The following is a 14,002-nucleotide window of genomic DNA, read 5'->3' on the forward strand; positions in this document are numbered from 1 at the left end:
TGCTCGAGCCGGAGCGCAGGCGAAAGAGTGCGAGTGTGTGAGAGAGAGAAAAAGAGAGGGAGAGAGAGAGAGCGGCTGTGCAGCAGAGAGAGGCAGATCAAGTTGGAAAAAAAGGGGGAGGGATGAAGGAATTAGAGAGAGTATAAAGAGGAAAACAGAGGGAGGAGAGAGACAGAGAGTGTGTGTGTGTGAGAGAGAGAGAGAGCAGTGAGGAGGAAAGGAGGACAGGGAGATGCACACTGCAGCAGCGCCCACCGATGCTGAAAATGAGAAACATTTCATTAGGAGGATATTGAAATGCTAATACAAAAACAAGTTACTGTTACTGAGCACACACACACACACACACACAAACACACACGCAGGCTATAAATACATATTTCAGACTGTTTGAGCGGGCGGCCTCAGAGATAATGCTTTCCAATTCCTATTCAAAGCTTCTATGTGAGGCTGCTTGTGTTTTTCTGCAGGCTATGATGCAAAGTTCTGCAACTTTTCTCTGTAATCATGACGCCTTCACCTCCTCGTACAACTATTAATTCTATATTTGCTCTCGAGGATGGCAAACACGCTCTGTTTCTGCCTCCACTCTTGCATGCGCTCCATCCTTTCCTTCCCTCTTCATGAAAACTCTGGAGTCATTCAAGCTTAAATGGCAACCAGAACGAATGAACCTTTTTTTCTTGCCATAAATGAGATCCCGAAAGCCCCCCGAGGAAGATACTCCAGAAATACATGGAACAGCCAATTTGTGAATGCATGCATGGAGAGTGAACACACATGCGCACACACAAATACACACACACAGATGTTTGTGTTGACAGAACCAGTTCACCAGTTATCTTGCTTCCTTTTGCTTCACCATGTGTTCTCTCTCTCTTTCATCAGCGTGTTGTTATCTAAGCGAAGGTCCCGACTCTGTAAAGCCCTCGTTTCAGCGCTTTTAATTCGATTCAAATATACCTCACACACATAAAAGGCCTCAAGTGAATGGGTACTTTAATAAAAAAACAGCTAAACTAATTCCTATTATTGAAAGTTCAATGTGTCCAGGATTTTTCTTCAGGCGAATGCAGGATAAGTCAGAAAATTTGAACTCAAAACTGCTGCTCTCAGTAAACGCTCTAACAAAGGGAAACCGAGGTCATACACCTGCATGAGTGGCGTGCCTATTACCGTGTGAAACCATCGGCCGGCCCACGCTGCTTACCCCACACATTTCTCTCACAGTTTTCAGCAGGAAAAGAGCAGAACGTTAAATTACATCCTCCCATCCCCCCACGTTATTACAGCTGCACATCTACCTCTCTGTACATATTGCTGCCCCCCAGCCGATTACAACAAACCACACACATGACCCACACTGCACTGACCTGCCATCAGCACATCTTCCCATGAGCGGCTCCGGCATTAAGGAGCGATCATAAACAAGGTGATAGACGGGCAGGCAGACACCTCTCTAATCTGCTTTAAGGGGGCCAGCCCGGCTATAATCTGCATTAATGCTGAATTATTGAACAGCCTGTTCACAGTCACACCACTGCCAGAGAGCAACACTACTGACCACACGTGACACCTCACAGGCCCTGCCTGTATGCAGAAGGATTGAGGAGAAGGTGGTGTTGCATTTAGACATGTGGAGATGTGGAGACATACCCTTTAATAAAGAATATATTTAGAGGGTCACAATTATTTAAGTCTGATTTTCAACCATGTTCACCGTTGGTCACTCTGTTTATTCCCTCTGTACAGGGCATGGAGAGATCCCTTCCGTCCGTCTGTTTTCAATGTAGGAGATGGAAGACTGTCTGCAAAATGTTCAGCCAAAGCTAATCTCTATGCATTAAATGCAGAATCTGTAGTGTTCTTTTTTCCATTTGTAGTCCCACCAGTTTTGACCAATCACGTAACAGCAGGCCTTGGTTGCAAGCGGAAAAAACAGTCTGTGTTGAGAGCAAAAAGCAATCCGCCGCAATGCCATCCGAGCTACCATCGGCCAGTCATCTGACGACGATTTAGCCTTGTCTTTAACTCTATTGACAGATATCTGCATTCAGGTGTAGCTTCTAATCTGTTATTATCTCAACCCCAACTCCATTCTCGCTTCCCATATTGCTAGTTGCTATTGTAAACAAAGCAGCGCACGGAAACGTAAGTCTTGGCTGGAAGTCCTTTATCGCTAACTGCTGGCTACACCTCAAGCACCATAAAGTTGGCCGCCGCTCCCACAGGCTACATCGTCCTTAGAGGACAGCCGATGGGTTCTGAGATCGAGCCAAAGCTAATATACCGTGAGTTAGACTAAAGAAGTTGCTATCTTATAGTCTTACATCACCTGCTTCAGCCATGATAGTATCATGACTGTACAGAGAGTAATGTCGGCTGGTTGGTCAGCTAAAATATCACAACTATTGGCTCCATTAGCATGAAATCTTGATTCCAATGAAGATGAAAATATCAACTGAAGATATTCCCCCAGATCCTGTGATGTTTCATCTTACCTCATTATCAAGTCAGAATTTATATCTAAACTAGCAGAAGCATGCTAACATGCTAAAATAAGATGGTAAAAGAAACCTGGTATATATAAAATATCAGTGTTAGCACAGTCAAAGTGAGCACGTTTGCATGCTGAAGTTAATATACAGCTCAAAGCACTGCTGTACACAGCGCTGCTGGCATGGTTGTACTGCAGCTCATCACTGTGGTAAAGCAAAGAGGTCATTTTAAACTGAAAAGACTCCGACTCCAACACACAGGATATATCTCGGTCCAATGAAGTCAAATATTAGCTTTAGTTATAAATGCAATCTTAACACAGATCATGGACTGTAGATTTGTCTCTCTCATTCATTAGAATCACATACAATATCTTCAAGGCCAGTATAGACAGAGAGAACAATTCAACCTATCAATATCACCTTTTCACAAGTGGGAGTTTTATAACACATGGTGAAAAAAGTGAGCCGTGCAGTGTAGCTGTGAGTCTGCAAGACACACTGAAGTCATTCTTTTGGCTCCATAATCACCCTGTCGTCACCGTGGCGTCTCTCAGGTTATCCTCATCCATCACTCTGTCTGATCCTGGCTCGTCTCTGTCAGGGCGACTGCTTCATGTAATCGTGCCTAAGTGGAAAAACAGCAGCTCTCTGTTAATCACAATAGAACAGCAGGCAGCCACCTCCTGCCAGGCCACTGACAGGTATCCATTTACTGTGGAATGACCTTCAGATGACCCCAGCAGGTAGATTACATCCTCTGTATTTACGTGTCGTTTATGATATTAATGGCGTGTAAAGCAAAAAGACCACTCAGTGAGACGAGGTGTAATTCAACAAAATATCTTTAATAGATATAAACATTTTTTACACATCACAGCTCAATGGAAACAGATTCACATGCTGTCACACATGTTAAGATGAAGGTGCAGGGCGATCTGCTGTGCTAGGGGGGCCCGGGACTCACAGGTCTGACTCTGGCTCATGGTCTTTGTCCTGTCTGTTTATCTCTCATATTGGTCCTCGCCACTACATCCTAGCCAATAAAGCAGAAACACATCAGAAGTAATCTTAGAAAATAAGGATGAAGGTGCAAATTCTGATGAATATCAAATCCTCCTTATATATAGTCGCACAGTCTCAGAGTACAAAAGGAATATGAGGCTTAAATAAGGTTTTTGTTTGGTCGTCTACAGAGAAGATTCAGGTCGGGCTGACGAGCAGATTTACAGAGGAGTCTGTAGCTGGAGTTACACAATATGTCACTATGAAATCATATACGAAACAGTACCGATTTAATCTATGGAGAGATTTAAGGATCAGATTAGGCCTTATAGCATGCCATGGTTGGAGAAGGGGGTCAGATCCATGTAGCATTTTACATGTTGTCAACACTAGGTGGCGCTGTCAATCAATCTGTAGCAAGAAAGGTGGGAAAATGTCAGGACTTTTAAGATTAGCATTTTAGCTAAAGAGTTAGCTTTCCCCTGTTGAAAGCTTTGTTTGTTTTTAAGGATACATAGAGGAAACTCATTCTCTCGTATAGGAGATTGTCCATATTAATTACATTGCAGATCTCTCTCTGCATTCAACAGTTATCCATCTTCTTTGTCATAAATACTCTTTATATATTTTATATCAAGGGCAGAGGTGAGAAAATAAACGTTAACATTATATATTTACAATAATCTGAATACACTGAACAGTCAGTCTCTGTGTTTATGGCACCAATATTCTGTGTTTTTTACAATATATATTCTTTTCATCAGCTTGTGACTGGTAGTCCTATACATGGTTCACTTTCTCTTCACCCTTTAGAAATACAACATCGGATACACTCGTACAATCTTATTACAAAGGCGTTACAGACAGGCGTTTGACCTTACAGTGTTTTTTAGTTATGTGCTACGCAAAAGGGTCTACCTGTCCGTGTCTACCTTTGATATCTGCTACCAATAAAGCATAGTGTGTTATGGGGGATGACATCATCTCAAATAGCTTCTTTTTTCTTTGATTAGTAAGAAAAAATAATCGTTTTTTTTACACTTAATTTGAATAATTGAAGAATGTGTAAACAGCAATTATTAAACAACACACTGTCACGTAACTCTTAGAAAGTTTCAACCTCTATCAGAGGAGCGAGGGACTATTTTCACAGCGGGGATGAACACAATTTAATTTGTGTTACAGGTTTTTAATTGGAAATCCTCTCACTTAGGTTAGCCTGGGAGCTAAATGGGGACAGTAACTTTAAATCCCTTTAGGTTAGTTTCAACATCTTGCCGTCTCTGACATGCGGGGATACCAACAATCCATTAAATTAGACACAAACCATCGCATCTGTGAAATTCTACAGAAGGGACATGCTGAGTCGCACCACTGCTCTTTTTTCTCCTATTCCCCTTTTTCTTCCACAAAAAGTCTTTCAAGGTGATCACACCACAGATCCTCAAGGCTGAGTTAGGGTGATGACATAAGTCCTTGTTGGCACTGGTTTGTAAAGCCCAAGAGAAACAGCTCATGTTGTGAGTTTTTATAAGCTATGAGCACGAACGAGATCAGATCCGTTTGAGTAGTGGTCAAACTCCTAATGTCGAGCAGTCGGCAGGGGCGTGCATCAGTTCATATCGATGGTGTTAAAGACCCACTCTGTGAACTTCTTGAGCTTGGCCGAGGCGCTGTAAGACTCCTCCAGGAGGCGCTGGTTGTCCTCTCGCAGGCTCTGGATCTGAACCTGCAGTGACGTCTTAGCATCCTTCTCCTGGTGGAGACAAAGACATGTGTGAGCAATCTGATGTTACATCCTGACATTAAAAAGGAATTGGATAACACATGGGAAAATAAATCGGATATATCACATATTGTCAGTCTAAATCTGTGTAAGTGGCATTTATGTTGCATGTAATTCAATTTTTCAGTCTCTCGCTCTCCCTCTTATTGAACCATAACTCACCTTCTTCAAATCCTCCTGTAGCGTCTTCACCATCGACTCCAGCTGGCTGACCTTCCCCATCAGGCAGGCTGGAGTCTCTCTGGAAAAAGGACAAGCGGGACGTTAGCGGGGACAAACACTGAACCTTCAGAGTGAAGCTGCAGAAGATTTCATTAATATAGATGCCCTCGAGGATTAATACTCTACATATATCTTCTAGAACTGTTTAGCATGCGGTCGAACAGAGTGGAGGTCTAATTAGTGGTATCAGCTGCAGTAGTGTTTGATTAAAGTGTAATCTGCAGGGTCTTCCATGGCACAGTGCTGGACAGCAGTGGATTAAAGCAAACACTGGTCTCAGGCCATGACCTGAGGCCTCTTACCCAGGCGAGGGTTGTCTCAGCGGGGCTGCCTGAGGCTCAGCCTGCTGGGGGCTGGCGGCGGCTGCTGCACTCTCAGCCATGGAGCTCTCCTCCAGGGCAGCCAGGAAGACCAGCCTCTGCTCTGAATAAAACACAGTTAAAAAGACACTATTAGACCTGGAGAGAGAACAAATTCAGACCAACAGTGCCATCTTCTGGTGAGTCTGGTTACATCTTCCACCGACAAGTAATTAACCTTCACTTCCAATGATTTGGAGAAAGGGATGGAAACATGGCGTGTGCCTACCCTCAAAGGCCTTAGCAGCATCTACCAGGTGGGCCCAGTCAAGCGGGCCATCTGCCCCCGAGTCAGGCAGGGGCATGAGGGCAGAGTCCTGCAGCTGCTGCCTCTTCCTCTCCTGCTCCAGCTCAGAGCTCTCAGGGGCTGACAGGTCTCCTGGGAAGAAGAAGCATCAAAGTAAAGCACGCTGGACTGCATTTGTATCTGTTCTCCCATGACAGAATAACAGAGGACAAAGCAACAAACATAATGCTACATGAAACTGAGATTGTAGGTACTATTTCAAGCATGTCTATTTTCTGTTTTGAGATTATCTGAAGACTTACTATGTATTACACATCACATAATCCTGCTTTATAACAAAAAAAGGGTCCACAGAACAATATGTAAAACACTCTCAACTCATCTTAGATCAGCTAAAAAAAAACGAAGATTCACCCAGGGATTTGTGTGATGCTCTCCGGCTCGCTCCATGGCGTGCGGTGGGTGAGCGTGGCATGGTGGAGCAGCTGAATAGAAGGTCAGTGGGCGTGTCGCGCTGTCCGCTGGAGGACGGCTCCCTCTGCCCGCTGTAAATACTCTCATCTGACAGGGTTCTCTGTAGGGAGCGACGAGTGGGCGGCGGTCCTGGAAATAATGGCTTCAGAGACGGATGGAAACAAGACAAGTGACAGGACTCAGTTAAGACAAAGTGGGGAATGCTGCAGAAGGTATTCAGCTGAAAGAATCACTTTAAAATACAACCAAAGTGAACATGTTAGTTTGTCTATAGTTGGCAGTATTGTTTGTCAGACGTACCCACAAACCCTTTATCTTTCATGATCTACATATGTCCTTATTGCTGGATTATAGGCTGGATAGAAACAATTTAAAAGTGGATAATTTAACAACATTTGATTAAGTCAACTGAATTGTTAATGTAAAGAATGCTTTGCTCAACTTTGTCATAGTTCATGACAAATTGGAGAGGCAGAAGCTGGGTGTTTCAGCCCTTTATCCGTTACTTAACAACTCTTTTAATAATTATTTTAGATAACTAATTAGTTTATCCACTACTGTTGGCAAACTACTTAAACTGTTTACAACATTTTCATGTTAATCATTACTTTTAGCTAACTATTTAAAATGTTTATTTATTACTTTAGCTAACATTTCAAGTATTTATTTGTTACTTTCAGCTAACATTTCAAGTATTTATTTGATATATTTAATTGTTACTTTTAGCTAACATTTCAAGTATTTATTTGTTACTTTTAGCTAACAATTTAAGTATTTATTTGTTACTTTTAGCTAACAATTTAAGTATTTATTTGATATATTTATTTGTTACTTTTAGCTAACATTTCAAGTATTTATTTGTTACTTTTAGCTAACAATTTAAGTATTTATTTGATATATTTATTTGTTACTTTTAGCTAACATTTCAAGTATTTATTTAATATATTTATTTGTTATTTTTTTGCTAACATTTCAAGTATTTATTAACTACTTTTCGTGCATTTAGTCTTTAAGTATTCAAAACTGTATTATCATAAGGTACTCCGCTAATTCAGTTGAATCCATTACTTTGCCGACCTGGAAAAAAAGCCTTTTAGCTGATCAGTTCAACTATTTATCCGTTACTCGTACTGTGGCTTTCTCAACTGTTTATTCTGTACTGAGCTCTTCATCCATGACTTTTAGCTAGCTAACTTTTTCACCTGCTTGTTTGCAATCTTGAGTTTATATCTTACAGTTGACTCAAGGTGATGGGCAGCTTTTGTAAATAATTTCTATTTTGAAGCCTAGTTTAACCGAGTTAAACAACTGCAGAAGTACCCCCTGGTCAGGAATCACTGAGACTATGTTACTAAGTTATTATCCTTTAGACAAGTACAGCACAGTCTTTCTAAGTACCTTCTCTTCATTTGAAGTGGGTGGAGGGCTGTCAAGTGTGATGAGCTTCTTCAAGTCTTCTTCCAGGCTGGACTTGGCTGTGTGCCGATGGGGTGACTGGGCGCCTCGGAGGTTGGCCCTGAGCTGCGGCTGACCGCCCAGGAGACCATCACTCTGGTGCCGTCTGGAGATAAAGATGAGGAAGACACCTCTTAAATCCAAACAACACAGTCTATAGAAAATTAGCAGACAAGACTGTAACAAAGCATGTCTGTGATTAAAGGTCATCAGTTCAACTTCTGAGAATGGATGGGAATCATGTTAACTCGCCTTTGACGAGACACTTAATCATTTATTGCTTCACCAGGGAAAGCTGTGGTTTGCTGAGCAGCTGTACAGTGTGAACAGCTGCCATTAACCACAATGATGCAATCACCCTCTGGGCCAAACAATGACACATATGAATGAATAAAAAAGGGCAATTATGTTTAGTCACTCTTCTCAGGGAACCACATATAAAAAGTTTCAAGCCCAGCTACTCCACATGGTGGCAGTGTCGGCCAATTTAAAATACACTAATACTTTGTGAGCACTCAGTGGGCCAAAACATTTAGTCCTTTGCAGAGTCTCTCAACCATAAACACCACCATCAGCAGGACGCATTTTTAAACTGAGCGATCATTGTCACCACATGCAGCACTGCAGGAGACTCGGTTTTAAACATTCGCAGATGTTTAGTAAAAACTATTCCTATCTTACTTGCGAGTGCTGCCAAAGTCCACAGAGTTGACCGTTCCTCCGGGTTTCCTCCAGCCTATCAGGTACTTTGAGGTCGCTCCTTGACGGGGGTAGAAACTCTTGGTCCCCGGGGAGTCCTGGGATGTAGGCGAGGTGGCTCTACCTGCTGCCTCGTCTTGTGGCGACATCGGACTCCCTGAGTGTCCGGAACTGAGTGTGCTGGAGAAAGAGAGAGGGAGGTGAGACTTGTGTTTGTAAAGGACTTTTTTTAAAATATGCAAGTATTAAGGATAGATTAAGTAGCTGCAAAAGTGGCAGTAAAGTACAACAGATACGTTAGAGGACTTGTGGCGTAATATAATTTTAGTCCTGGTTTAATTAACATGGTGGATGAAGCATTAATATCTGACAAGCATTTCTTGTAGTTGCAACTGTCAGAAAACCTCACAAGCCCACTAGTGAACCTGTTCCATCACCATTTCTCCTACTATCTCTGCAGATGGCATCAATTGATGAATTTATAGATTAAAATAGGACACAGTGTCCTTGCTCTTGTTTTACACAGAATTCAAATAAGTTTTCATCCTAGTTTGAATTTTCAGACAGAAAGTTTTGTGTCTGTGTGTGAGCGTGCATGTGCATGCACATACTATACAACAAAGCAGCCAATGTACAGGTCTGGTGGAGCTGAGTTATTTCTGGCTGAGCGAAGAGGAGCTGCAGTTGATTCAAAGGAAGTGGGATTTAGAAGAGGGGGAACAGTGCTGAGCTCACAGTCTGCATTTCTAGCAACTTTAAGTTTGCCTCTCTACCCTGGCACCGAGAGACGGGGACACATACAAATGCAAAACCTCACACACACACACACACACACACACACACACACACACACGGTTATTTTTTTTGTTCCTCTTTCCCTTTGTTAATGCAAAACCGCAGACTTTTGGAGACAGCCAAGTATATATCTGGACTACAATGAATCACTGTCTGTTTAATGAAACATTGATGCGACGGCACAAATTCCTCAGCTGCCTCCAGCTGAGTGCAACAGAAGAGCAGCACACCTGGAGTGGGAGGCGGCGTCGCTCAGGCTGTAGGATCCATTATCAGGGACGAGCGGAAGGGCTGTTGGAGTCTTCGCGGGGACCTCGCTGCCTCCGACTGCAACGAGAGAGTCCAGCGTCGGAGGGGGGGTGTCTGCGGCCCTCTGGCTGCCGGCCGGATCGTCCTGCCAGGGGACTTTGTCTTTGGCCCTGAAGGCACCGGTGGAGGAGGCTGTGCTGCTTTGTGTGGCAGTGAAGGAGGTGGCGTCGATGCCGCTGTCGGTGCCCTGAAGATAGCCGTTGAGCTCGAGATCGCTGCGCACGCCTGAACGTGAGCCGACTTCGTACCATTTCTCGTCGCTGTGGGCGGAGCTGGAGGCGTTGCTGGAGAGCGTGTTGCTGCTTGACTGGCTGGATGAATACGGACCATCAGGCTATAAAGAGAAGGAGAAATCTGGTTAGTATTCTTTCAATGTAAAGTTACATTTCCTCATCTCACTGCCTTTTTTATGCTGATGTTTTAACAAAAGCCCTCTTCCATCATCTTGTAACCTGCCATCACAGAGAAGCCAGGAAATTACATAGTGTGGTGTTTGCTGATTCCACCTCACCTTACTGCTTTTGTTAGGAGATATGTGGCCGCTCTGCTCAGACAGCTGTAATCGAGGGATCACTGCCTTTGAAACAACAGTGTCTGTAGGAAGCAAAGACATATGGGTAATGAGGTTTGCAGACAAGTGATAGCAAAGTAGCAGTCATAGCCCACAGGGGGAAATAAAAGTGTGTTGTATCCTGTGTTATATTTAATGCTATTGCTAACCTGAGCTCCTCTTACCAGCACTGGTTTTATCCCCCGTTCTACTGGCCGCCTCACCCTCCCCAGGTCTGGACCATCCAACACCGGAGCAAGCTTTGTTCCCATTGGCCCCCTCCCCTGCCCCCTGCCTCACAGATGTCACAGGGGACTGGCAGTTGTTATTAAACCTGGAGGGGAGACAAGGACGGTCATCTATGTAGTCAGGTAATTAAGCACATGTAAACCTCTAACAGGAAAACTTACCCATCAGGCATAGACTTCTGCCTCCAGTGGTTGGAGCTCGTGCTGTCTGTGTAGGAGAGGGTGGCAGGGGAGTTTGTGTTGTGCATAGTGCGACCCATCACGATGGAGCAGGCGAGAGCGTAGTTGTCGTTCCCTGGGGAATATCTATAATGATGCAAAAGTGTGTCATTAAAGGCAAACTGTGCAGCGCAGCCAGACAGCTGTTTGTTCAGTGCGCCTGCACGTTTAATGACAGCATTAGAATTGTTTTGTTACCTTTTAGGGTTGAGGGGTCGCCCGTCGCTGGACACACTTCGGGGCATAGGAGCAGAGTTGCGGTCGCTGAAGTCTGGAGGCGGGGCTTTGATGAGCGTTCCCCCTGTGCCAGCAGGACGCGTTTGAGGGCTGGATGAGGTGCGCGGCCACTTGGTGTTGTTGTTCGTAGGGCGGAAGGGGAACTTTAACTCGTAGGGCATTCCCTCCTTGTGGTTCTTGTAATCCACAAGCGGCATATGGTAGATTTCCGAGCAGCCTCTGTTGGGACATGAAGTGCTGACGGTCAGAATAGTTAAGGAAAACCTCAAAACATCACAGACATCTGCATTTATTATGTCCCTATTATCATATCTATATCAACTCTACCTGCGAGGTGTGGAGTCCTCATGTGGGGGAATGATGACCACTTTCACAGTAACAGATGTTCTGAGCAGGTCGATCATCTGCTCGTGTGACAGAGAGGCTACAGACACCTTGCAAATCTCCACCAATCGGCTGCCCTGCCTCAGCCCCGCCTGCCAGGCGTAACCGTAGGGCTCCACCTCAGCGACGATGCCCTCAAAGTTAACATGGAAGCCCAGCTGCCCCAGGGCGTTGCGGCGCAGCGTCATCTCTGTGGTCTGACTGCCCTTGGTCAACAGCTAAAGGAAAGAATATGAAAGAACGAGTCAGAGAAAACAGAAGAAGAAATGCATTTGATATAGTTCTTTTGGTAACACTTTCTTTGAAGGGGTGTGCATTAGACACCTGTCATGAACACGAATGAGTCCTTATGAATGTTCATGACTGTTGTCATTCGGTCAATTATGTCATTTTTAATGCAATGACACTTAATGACAACAGTCATGAACATTCATAAGGACTCATTCATGTTCATGACAGGTGTCATGTCAGTCTTATGCACACCCCTTCAAAGAAAGTGTACAGTTCTTTTAGAAACAAACACCTCTTTTAAAATGCATCTGACACGTGAGCTGATCCCACCTGAGCTGAGGCATTAATATTAGTCACATACTATGAATACTTAGCACTCTAATTTAAATTATTCTGTACACTCCCATGATAATTAGTGCCATTAGACACTCCGTCTAGCTCTTCTTGTACCTGTGAGAAGTTATCTGAAAAGTAAATATTTGTTAGTTCAGCCCAGGAGCAGATCACAGAAGTTGACTTCCAGGTGGCTACATTTTTGATGCATGATGTGAGGTCGACAATAAAGACAAAAGTGGATAAAAACACTTTTCTGCTTAACAAAGAAGGCCTCATGCCAGAACAGGTAGCAGGCAACAGTCAATCTTTCAGCTAGCCGGCCACAGTGTCAGAAGTATCTTTTAACTGCTTCACCAAAAAGCCTCGTCTTACCTTCAGCACTCTGAAAACCTCAGTAATGATATCATATCACCAAATTACTATGTATGATGCTTAGCATGATTTATAATCATAGAGTCGACAGAACAGCTGTGGCTTTCTGGTGACTGTGTAATTAGAAGCTGCGCCCTGATGTTGCTATAATAACATCAACAATACTCAGCTCTCAGCTTTAAGTAACACTGTGTGTCGTCAAGGGAGTGAACAGAGGGACTGAGTCACTATTGTCAATTAAAAACCTCAATAGCACTGTTTTTCTACAAACGTGCTGTGACCTTTGACCTTATAGACACTGGTCGCTTGTAGCTTCATTTACAAATGTATGTTTTATTCTTCAGTGTTAGTCGTTATCTGTACTGGATAAGTTACCAGATGTCTAGCTAAAATGTAAATATAATGATAAAAGCAGTATACATTAAGGTAGTCAGAGGTACAAGGACTGTGTGTCTTCATTACAAGCTGTCTGTCAGAGACGGGTGTTTTGCTCAGTGTAACCTCTGATACAGCAGCAGATGGTGTGTGCTAATGAGACATACTGTCATAGACAGTCGTGCTGCCCCACTGACCTCCAGTCTTTTGACAACCTCTCCGAAGTCTTCCGTGTTGTTATTGATGGAGCGCAGTGACACGCTCTCACCGCGCTCGTAGTAGATCTTCATGGAGGCGGGGCTCCCCGTCGACCAGCCAATCACATCACGTGTGGCGCAGTTAAACACGACCGCTTTGGCCTCCTGATCCAACAGGATGATGAAGTCGTTTGAAATGGCCAGCAGGCACTCGCGTTCAGCGCCGGCCACCTGATCCTCAGCGTGGACCTGCCAGGTCACCGCCCCCAGGCTCCGGAGCTCCGCCCCGCTGTACGGACGCACCTTCTCCCGTCGTTTGTGCGCCAGAGAGATGAAGGGGAACTTCCCTGTGGGCTCTACTGGAGTGGTGGTCACGTGACGCTCTGCCAAGTCCCGCAGATACTCCTGCCGTGTGCGCGTTGCCATGGCGCCGAACTTATCTGACTTGTGGGCTGCGTTCTCGGCGTTAATGACTTTGCCCAGCAGGAAGTCCCTGAAGACGGTGGACTTGGGGAAGGTCACGCCCTTGGGGATTGGTGGGCCGAAGGAGGGGACGTCCTGGGAACGCGTGACAGCCACACTGCAGAGGAACATAAGAGGAGACGGGTTTGAGGACGAAAAGCAGCACAAAACATAAAAAGATGTTCTGCACACAAATGTAGCCTGGTGGGATAAAGACACTTAAAGTTAACAACTTATTTCCATGGGAATAAAAGGTTACACTGCAATGACAAACAGCACATGTGCTTATAAAAACGCATGGTGGAGATCTTTACAAAGCTTCCCTGAGGATACTGTTGCCTTTGACCTGTTTCACTTGTGAGTATAAAGGAGGGCGTCAGAATTCCTACGGGCCAGCCTCTCCTCTTGTTACCCTCTGCTGCTCCTGTTCCACCTGCACACAAAGGCTGCCCTTGAGTTGGATTACTCTAAATTAGTGAACAGGTGCAGGTAATGCTTCCTCTTACCTGTTGTTCATAGTAAAATGGACAAATTCATTTAAG

General features: G+C 44.3%; 1 protein-coding gene across 1 annotated transcript in view; it reads right to left on the reverse strand.

The window, feature by feature from the left end:
• Window positions 1-3,327: 3,327 nt before the first annotated feature.
• LOC138591112 (signal-induced proliferation-associated 1-like protein 1) overlaps window positions 3,328-14,002 on the reverse strand; it is a 39,259-nt gene continuing 28,584 nt past the window's right edge. The window contains exons 8-21 of the mRNA XM_069661631.1: window positions 12,999-13,578; window positions 11,431-11,705; window positions 11,065-11,322; window positions 10,810-10,953; window positions 10,585-10,733; window positions 10,361-10,443; window positions 9,771-10,183; window positions 8,728-8,925; window positions 7,990-8,152; window positions 6,532-6,733; window positions 6,100-6,249; window positions 5,814-5,934; window positions 5,452-5,530; window positions 3,328-5,259 (exon numbers count right to left, since the gene is read on the reverse strand). Of these exons, the coding sequence (XP_069517732.1) occupies window positions 5,116-5,259; window positions 5,452-5,530; window positions 5,814-5,934; window positions 6,100-6,249; window positions 6,532-6,733; window positions 7,990-8,152; window positions 8,728-8,925; window positions 9,771-10,183; window positions 10,361-10,443; window positions 10,585-10,733; window positions 10,810-10,953; window positions 11,065-11,322; window positions 11,431-11,705; window positions 12,999-13,578 (2,959 nt within the window). The 3' untranslated portion in view covers window positions 3,328-5,115. The remainder of the gene's footprint in view (window positions 5,260-5,451; window positions 5,531-5,813; window positions 5,935-6,099; window positions 6,250-6,531; window positions 6,734-7,989; window positions 8,153-8,727; window positions 8,926-9,770; window positions 10,184-10,360; window positions 10,444-10,584; window positions 10,734-10,809; window positions 10,954-11,064; window positions 11,323-11,430; window positions 11,706-12,998; window positions 13,579-14,002) is intronic.

Source organism: Semicossyphus pulcher, unplaced genomic scaffold (assembly GCF_022749685.1).
Source record: "Semicossyphus pulcher isolate SPU_LCO1_2020_fin unplaced genomic scaffold, fSemPul1.0.p SCAF_14, whole genome shotgun sequence".
Lineage (NCBI taxonomy): Eukaryota > Metazoa > Chordata > Actinopteri > Labriformes > Labridae > Semicossyphus > Semicossyphus pulcher.